This window comes from Egretta garzetta, unplaced genomic scaffold (assembly GCF_000687185.1).
Source record: "Egretta garzetta isolate BGI_Z169 unplaced genomic scaffold, ASM68718v1 scaffold219, whole genome shotgun sequence".
Taxonomy (NCBI): domain Eukaryota; kingdom Metazoa; phylum Chordata; class Aves; order Pelecaniformes; family Ardeidae; genus Egretta; species Egretta garzetta.
In genome coordinates, this window is record NW_009260671.1 from 383,616 (window position 1) to 391,996 (window position 8,381).

Here is an 8,381-nt window from a genome sequence, read left to right on the forward strand (position 1 = left end):
CATTCCTGCGCATCCCTTCTCCCACAGCACTCCTGGTGTGCTAACGAGAGCAGAGAAGATCTCCCAGAGTTCCACAGGGATAGATCAGAGTATAACAGCCCTAAGTGCCCTGGGGAGACCCTGAAGCCCTGCTGACACTCAGGGCTGGAGCACTAGGCAGCAAGGAGGGAGCAGACCTGATTTCTAGCATGGCCACTCGTACCTGATAGTGATACTGCAGTGCCAAGATCATTTTGACGCTCTCTCCTGTCCAGGATCTGGTGGTTCTGGCTGCTCAGCTTTCCAGTTCTCATGCCAGTGCTCAAACCTACACCAGTCTACCTGTGGCCAAAGAAGCAACCTGCCATTTCTTTCTCTCCAACAGACACTACCCCCTGTGAAAAACCACCCTATGCCCAATCTGCCTGTTGGACACTTTCAGAGGAGGCTGCTCTTGGACAAAGAAGCCAGCCGGGTATGGGTCAGACCAGAGCCTCCCAAGCCCATCCTCTTACACCTTGGTGTGACAGCCAGGTCCTACTCTATTGAGGATTTCTTCAGCAACTTCACCTCAGAGTTCCCCAAATACTTCTTGTCCTGGTAAGAGATCTAGCCTTTTGGAATGGCATCTTCATCTGAGCCAGGGCTGCCCATGCTGTGATATGCACTGAACTTGGAGCTCTGCTCCCTCCAGTGCCTCAGTATTAGGCAAGAGGTGCCTTGCTTTCCCCAGCATTAGCTAACATGACCTGTTTCTCTCCTTCCCTCAAAAGAGAGATACTGTTAGAGCTCAGTGCTCCTTTCTTATGACAGTGTCCCTACTGCTGTCACAAGTGCAGCAGCTCCCACTCCTCCCCTGGCATCCTGCACCGCTCCCCGCTTGCCTGCAGTGCTGCTGCTCAGCCGGGAGGATGCAGATCTTTGGTAGTTTGGTTCAGTAGTGCTGCCACTGATGGAACAACTCCTACTTTCCCAGCCCCTTCAGTGACCAGCCCTCGGAGATGAAGTTTGTGGATGGTAGTAGGGACAGAGACAGGATGGACATGGACCCCAAATGGCTGTCCCTGGCTGCTGCTTCCAAACAGGAGTTGCAGATAGTGACTGACCTACTCACAGGTGTCATCAGGTGTGTGTGCCTTCACCCTTACCTGCTTTGGAACCCCTGTCCTTCAGGGGAGTGCATGCAGCTTAGCCAGCCCCCTGCTAATCCCAGAGGAGTCTGTGCACTTGCATTGCACCAGAACAGGGGATCCAGCCTGCCAAGGGCTTCCTTGGTGTCTATGAGCTCAGGAGTCCTGGTGTGACAGCCAAAGGCAGGGTCTTTCCCCCCAGCTAGGGGCTGGGCCCATCTCTGCATAGCAATCGGTGTCACTGCCCAGGAACCAGGGCGCTCTGCCTGCCATGATCTTGGGAATAGGCTGCATTGGGATTCACCTATTTTGTCTGTCAGCTGCAGAAACATAAAGAACCAGTGCTGGGGAGACAAAAGTAGTTTCCTTAGCTCAAGCCATCTTGCTGCCTCCCTTAGGCCCAGAAAGCAAGAAGGGACAGACTAAACAGTAACATCAGTTGGGGTTTTCCTCTGATTTGTACTGTCTTGTAACGATCCTCTGGGATCATACAGATATCTGATTTGCTGGGACTCATCCATTATTTTCCTCCTCCCAGAGGCCTCTTGGAGAACACCCAGTTCCATGGCGCAATGAGAAGAAGCCTGGATGAGCCCATTCCATATTTCTCCCAGTTCCGGTGTGAAGAATCAGCAGAGCTCCAGGACAGAAGACAGTGCTCCACAATCCCCTCCACGGTCTCTGCTTCCCCAGATCTTTACCCTGTGAAGGATGGAGAGAGGAAAGAAATGAGGCAGGAAACCTCTCCCAACAATGATTTGCTGGAGTTTCAGGGGAGGATGAGTGAGATTTTGCACCATGAGCAGCTGAGGAAGCACAAGGAGATGATGAACAGGTGAGGAAAAGCTCACACGAAAAGGCAAGAGCTGCACAGTCAGGAGAGCCATGGCAGCACACCATGTGGCCAGAAACCCATTTCTGTTTCTGCCCTGCAGCATTTCTGCTGTGGTGTTCTGTGTGCTCTGGGTGGAAATCAATGCTAGCCTGCCTAGCCACCCTCTCCTGAGTGCAGTTCTTGCAGGGTTCAGGTTTGCTGCATCTTGGTGTTGAGTCCCAGGCAGTGTCAGGATGCTGGTGGTGAGTGACGTCTGCTTTACACTCAGACACTCCTGGCTGTATTAGAGATTAGAGTGCAGTGGGTGCTTATCTTACCTTTCATTTCTACTGCAGTAGTTCGTCACCTTGTGTTTGCTGTTGCTACGCCCTTGCACACTGCTACGGGCCATGAGTGTATATGCACAAATGCTAACTACAGCACAGCTTGGAGGGAGAAACCAATAAAACTACAGTCACCCAGCTCCGTCTGAGGTCAGGGCCTGACGCCAGCTGGGAGAAGGGTCAGCACCCCACTGCTCAAGCCTTTGGTTCATTGGCGTATAGGAAACTGTGTGTGCTCCACTGCTGTCCCTGATGTGTCCTGGGAGGAGTCACAGCAAGCAGCCTGCCTTATTTGCTTTCTGATAGCTGTCCTCTGTCTGTACCTTTGCCCCTCCAGGCAGCCGGCCTTTGGGAACCTGGTGGAGCTGGTGCTAGAAAACACACTGCAGAATATCCTGATTGAAGCCAGCTGTGGGGAGGTGGTGCTGACAGCCCGGCCCAGGGTCATTGCTCTACCCCCCAGCCCTTCCCGAAGGTAGCAGAGCCTGTCTGTGCTGTGGTGGGGAACAGGATATGTCCTTAATATGTCAGGCTGAAGCATAGCTCTTTCCAGACCACATGGATTAAGTGGGTGGCTGCCTATCAATGCCAAGGCTGCCTGTGCAAAAGGGGGAATCGTCTGCCCCTTCTTGGCTTGTCCTGAGCCACAGAGCAGCGGTGGTAACACTACAGCCTTTCTGTAGACCCAAGACCATCATGCAGCCCTGTCAGTGAACGGCTGGCAGAAGGGGCTGGCCCAAGGCACTGGAGAGCCCAGCATGAGGGGGGTCTCTTGGGAAAAGGGGTCAAGGAGCAGGCAGCACAGCCTCTGACAGCAGACAGGGGGCAAAGCTTTTGTAGTCCAGCATGGTGTAGGATCTAGTTAGGTTTGAGGCAATGGCCACCGGTGGGGAAGCAGATTTGGGGCTGGGGAGAAAGCATGAGGATTTGCCCTGGCTTGGGGAGAAGTGGAGGGAGATGGAATTGAGGGAGGGTGGGAGAGGGTTGTTGGATGGAGATGACATCTCCCGAGCTGCACAAGTCTTGTCTAGATAAGACAGTGGGTATTCCCCATGATCCCTCAGAGGCAGCAGGCTGCACTCTCCCCACCCCAATCTCTTCTTCTTCAGAATTACCAATCCAGCAGCCCCACCCTCAAGAGCATAGCTGCTGGGCACTGTGCTGCTTGAGCTCTTCAAGCACATCAGCTGTCTCCACTCTTCATTCCGTCCCTGTGATGTCCAGAGCAACTCTGATCCTCCCACACCATGACCTGAGCTCAGTGTGCTGGCTGCCCCTGAGGAAGTATGTCCTGATTATGTCCTCAGCTCCAGTTTGAATCCTCTGGCAATTCCACAGCAGAGTTCACGAGATCTCTCCTCTCTGGCTGGCCACATCATCAGAGAAGGACCTCTCTGCATGACAGGGAGCACATGGACAACCTCTGTGACTGCCCCCAGTCTGTACCAGCTGGGAGAGGAGTGGAATCTGCTTTGAAATGTACCTGAGGAAGGACCGATGGCTGGGCATTTAGGTGCTGAGCCCCTGCTAACATCAATAGGACGCAGGTGCTGAATCTTCCTCTCCTCCTTGCTCCAGTGGCTGCTGCAGGCCCCACGTACAGCGACCCAGCCCGCGAGGGCAGCTGCGGCACCATCTAGCACACTTGGCAGCCCAATTAAAGGAGCTTGGCCTCTGGGCATGCAGCCACCAACGTGTAACGTATGTGATTGGTGCGTCTGGGTTTGGGAGCACCCTGGACAAACTCTGCCCTTTTCAAACGGCAAGGCCGTCACCTGGGGAAGGGAATGCTTTGAGCCTTGGCCTAGCATAGGCGTCCAGTAGGCTGCAGGAGGGTGTTGCCGTGAAGGAGCAGGGTTTGTCACAGCCAGGAGGTGGCAGTGTCAGTTGTGAGAAGTCCCACGTGCCAGTGCAGAGCTGCGGCTGCTGCTGGGCACCGGCTGCCTGCTCCCTGGCAGAGGCTGCAGGCCGGCTGCGCCAGGCAGCGCGGCTGGGTTGCAGCATCTCCCCTCTTCTGCAGCCCTGCTGCGGGCTCTGCTACACAGGGTCACCCAGCCACCCTGCTTGGGTGAGGGTGCAGCTGGTGTCCCTCTCCAAACCCTCCTGCCCTGTGTCCCCAGTGCCAGCACCCAGCCAAGACCGGAGCTGCACCTTCTCCCCTTGCAGCCCAAAAGATGACCATGCATGAGGAGCTGCAGAGGGCTTTCACCCTGCTGATCAGAGGGCAGATGCCTGCTGTGCCCGGGGGTGCTGCAGCTCACCCACACCCTAGCGCTCCGCTCTGTGCAGGAGCCCTGCGTGCGTAACCGTTACTAAGCCCCAGGGCTGAGCTGTTCCTGTTGTCAGAGATACAGCAAAGGCACTGCCATCTCCTGAGCTCAGCCTGGGCGCCTGGGGCCTTCACGTGGGGCCTGGATGCTTCTCTTGAGAAGTGCAGACCCCCTCCGCCCTCCCCAACGCTCTGGGTGCCAGGTCTCCTGCATCACAACAGCTTTTCTGTCTTCCTCTGGACTTTGGCTGCTGCTGAACAGGCGATGGGGTACCACCCTCTTCCTCCCCAGCTCAAGGCAGCAAGCAGGGGTGACAGCTTGTCCATCCTTAGGCCTGCTGTGTGATCTGATGCTCTCTGGACTGTGTCACCGTTAACGCCTCTGCCTTGCGGGACAGATGGGTCACCATGGGAAATGCTGTATGTTAGTCTAGTGTAAGGCCCAAGAGCGAATGGATGGAGCCTGACTGCAGACACAGGTGCAGGGAATTTTTTTTGTCACTAAAGCTCCTGTCCTCCCCACTCTCCTGTGCTGAACAGCCTGGACCAAAGAGAACTCACGCTGTAGTTGCCTGTTGGAGCACTATCAGAGGTAAATTCACTTCTCAGATTAGCATCTCTCTAGTAGGAGACAGCCGTGAGACAGTGCCTTCGGCAACGGTGAGTCAGGGAACAAGAGGTTTGAGAGCTCCCTACGCAGCTGAGAGAGAAATCTTTCTTCCCTCGGCTCTGTACAGGGGCTGTGAGATGGTGGTGTGCCACCTCTACTCTAGGTCTCCTCTGGTACCCGCCAACCAGAACCATTCAGCGTGCACGAAGCAGAGCCATTAGCAGCTGTCACACACTTCTCTTCTTTTATCCTCATCCTAAGTTAAAAATACACCAGGGGCAACCCCTTTCTGAGGTTGGGAAAATTCCTGCTTCCTGTTCTCAAGCTGGGATTGAGACCCTGGCCCTGGCTTTTGAAAAGACTCGCGTGTGCAACCAAGCCATGCTGCTGTCCCTTTGACCAAGGGAGTGGGAGACAGCAGCACCCCCAGGCCCTGCTTGGGGTGAGCTCTGCTGAGTGGGGAGCCTACAACGCTGTGCTCACGCGGGGGCTGCAGTGCTCCCCTGCTGCTCCTCCTCACCCTGGGATCGTGGGGGCAGTGGTGAGGTGAAGGGTGGGCAGAGACATGCTGTGCTGGCTGGGAGGACTTGGCTCTTAGCAAGAGGCTTTGTTACTTCCCGATGCCAAGGGTGAAGGCAGTGAACAGTGGGACTGTAGCAAAGCCAGACCCACAGCCTAGCTCCCAGAGGAGCGGAGAAGCCCAGTCTCAACTACCCATGTTGGGGTCTCAGGCAGGAGAGAGTCCGAGCTCCTTGTCCTGGCTTGCAGGGCTGGATTCAGCCCCTGCCCCAACACCAGCCAAGTTTCTAATGCACATCTCTCTAACGGAGATGCTGTAGGTGTATGGGTCCTGCTCCTTCCCACTGGTGTTGGGGTGGTGAAGTGGGGTGATGTCCCCATGGGGCTGGGGTTTGTGGCCGGGGTGAGGATGGCTGAGTGAGAGCTTGGCAAGCTAAGGGGGCTCCCCTCCTCCTGGCGTGGCTATCGGGAGAGCTCAGTCATCAGGCGGTTAATGCAGCACACAACAGGCCTTTTCTTCTTGGCTGTTAGTCCTGGCTCCTAGGGAGGGGTGAGATGGCCTTGGGGCAGGTGGGCAACAGAAGCTATCCCGAATCCCATTAAAACATTTAACACCTGCTGAATCGTGCCATTGTCTGGGAGATAAAGGGAACAAAGCTGCTCTTGGTCTTCCCTGCCAGGGTGTCTGCAAGGCTCTGCCGTCTTGCTGCAGCTGGGGAGCCTGAATCCCCTGCAAAGACCCACTTGGCGTGGCTCTGTGTCCCTGTGGGGAAGGTGACAGAGTTAGGGGACAGTCCCCTACCCCCCCTGCTGCAGGTGTGTACAGCTCCTGGTTGGAATCAGCCCCTTCTCCCTCTGCACTGAGTATTAGGTAGGAACCTGGAAAGGATCTGCCCCGGCTCTCCTGCAGTGTCTGCACAGGCAGGGCAAAGTTTGGAGAGCAAAACCGTGAAGGTGATCCTGCCCAACCTCTCAGTAGAGCTGGACGGAGACCCTTTGCCCCTGGCCTGACACCAGGCTTTGCTGGCTCAGCTGTGTCCCTTTGGTATTTGGGAATGGGGACTTGTCAGTCCGTGCTCAGGTTAGGCCAGGGCACCACAGTGGCTCCTGATGGACACGAGGGGTGCTCTGATGTGAGTCCCCACGGGACAGTGAGGCAGCGCAAACCCTTGGCTGCAGCGAGAGCTGGGTGAGCCTGCCTCTGCTGGGGCCAGTCCTGCTGAGTGCAAGGTGCCTTGGTCCCAGCACCGCCTCCCTGCCAGGGAAGAGCATATGAGATGGAGATGCTGAGGCCAGGGCAGGTGGAAGGTGTTCCCCAGGGTAGCTGCCCAGTGCAGGGCACTCTGCGAGCTCAAAGGAGCGGCTTGTCTCCCGTTTTCCATAGGGCACCCCTGCAAGGGCAGTCTTTGCTGTTATTTGGTGCATGGTGGGGCCCTGCCCTTGCAGGAGAGAGGTTGGGGTGGGAAAGCCTTTCTTGGCAGAGCATGTAGTGCTGTCTTGGAGATGTCTGCTGGAGCTACAACAGCAACGGTGTGGGGGTTGGGGGCTTTCTGGCTTCTCCAGAAAGGCGGGGGGCAGCCAGGCAGCTGCTCCTTTCTGCCGGTGCGTGGCCTGGCAGGGAGAGGTGAGAGGCCTGCCCAGCACGTTGCCCATGCTGGGGAAGGAGAACTGGGCAAGCCCCAGCATCAGGGCATCAAAACATTTCCTCTTAGCACCACCACCCAGGGTAGCGGTCGTTCTGTATTTTCTTTGCTGGCAAAACTACTGGAAAAGAGGATCAGGGTGACCAAGGCCAGAAGGTTGGCACCGCTCCAGTTTGTTCCCATGCCAGGCTCTGCTGGGCTGGGAGCCTGCAGGACCCCAGCCCCAGAGACAGCAGCGGGCGGGAGGGATGGAGCCTGCCTGTCAAAATCCTGGCTCGGAGAGGGATAAGCCTCCAAGGAAGAAGAGTTGGGTTGCAGTGGCTGATAAGGATCTGCAACCACCTACTGGCATTTGGGAATCCACGCTCCCACTCTGCTCTGGAAAGGCCAGTGGTGGCAGTTTCTAAAGCACAGGCAGGACCAGGATACCTGCAGGTGTCTGCCGCGGGGGTTAAAGCAGTGTTACCCCCTTCCCCACCCGCCAACACACCCATCTACACAAACAAACACCCCAGTGCACTTGCACAAAGGAGCTTCTCCTGCCACTGCAGCTGCACTTCATGCTCTGTTATCCAGGGAGCTGCGGGTGCCAGAGTAACCCAGAGAGATAGCCCGGCTCCCGCTGGCTCCGGCCGAGATCAGCTGAGGACCGCCAGGGTTGAGTCGCACGGCTGGGTGCTACAGGAGCCTGTCTAAACTTTTCCCGGCCCCCATGGACTCTGCATGCTGCCCCCAGAGCCAGCATGGGGGTGTCTGCGCCGGTTACCCCGCTGGGTAGTGACACAGCCGGGATGCAGGAGCGTGGTGTGACTCTGGGATGCGGTGACCCCCCTGGGAAGGCGCCTGCACATGGAGTGAAACACATCCCATTCTTGCGGCTGCGTTGGGAGAGCTGGCTCCTGGCCCCTGCGGCCATGCTGGAATCGCTCCCACAGAGAGCGAGCAGAGGTGGTTTTGTCAAGCTCTGCTTTGCTGCTCGGCTCAGAGGTCTGTGGGCTCCTGTCAATGAAGCGTGCATCGCCCTGGTGTGCCCAGGGGGTCTTTGGCATGAAGGGGGGGGGGCAGGGTGGGGG

At 56.8% G+C, this 8,381-nt stretch overlaps 1 protein-coding gene across 1 annotated transcript in view; it reads left to right on the forward strand.

The window, feature by feature from the left end:
• The window catches only part of CFAP65 (cilia and flagella associated protein 65), a 32,867-nt gene extending 29,454 nt beyond the window's left edge, over window positions 1–3,413 (forward strand). Inside the window, 5 exon segments of the mRNA XM_035901107.1 lie at window positions 365–579; window positions 956–1,105; window positions 1,648–1,944; window positions 2,605–2,742; window positions 3,377–3,413. Coding sequence (XP_035757000.1) covers window positions 365–579; window positions 956–1,105; window positions 1,648–1,944; window positions 2,605–2,742; window positions 3,377–3,413 — 837 coding nt within the window.
• Window positions 3,414–8,381: the final 4,968 nt, after the last annotated feature.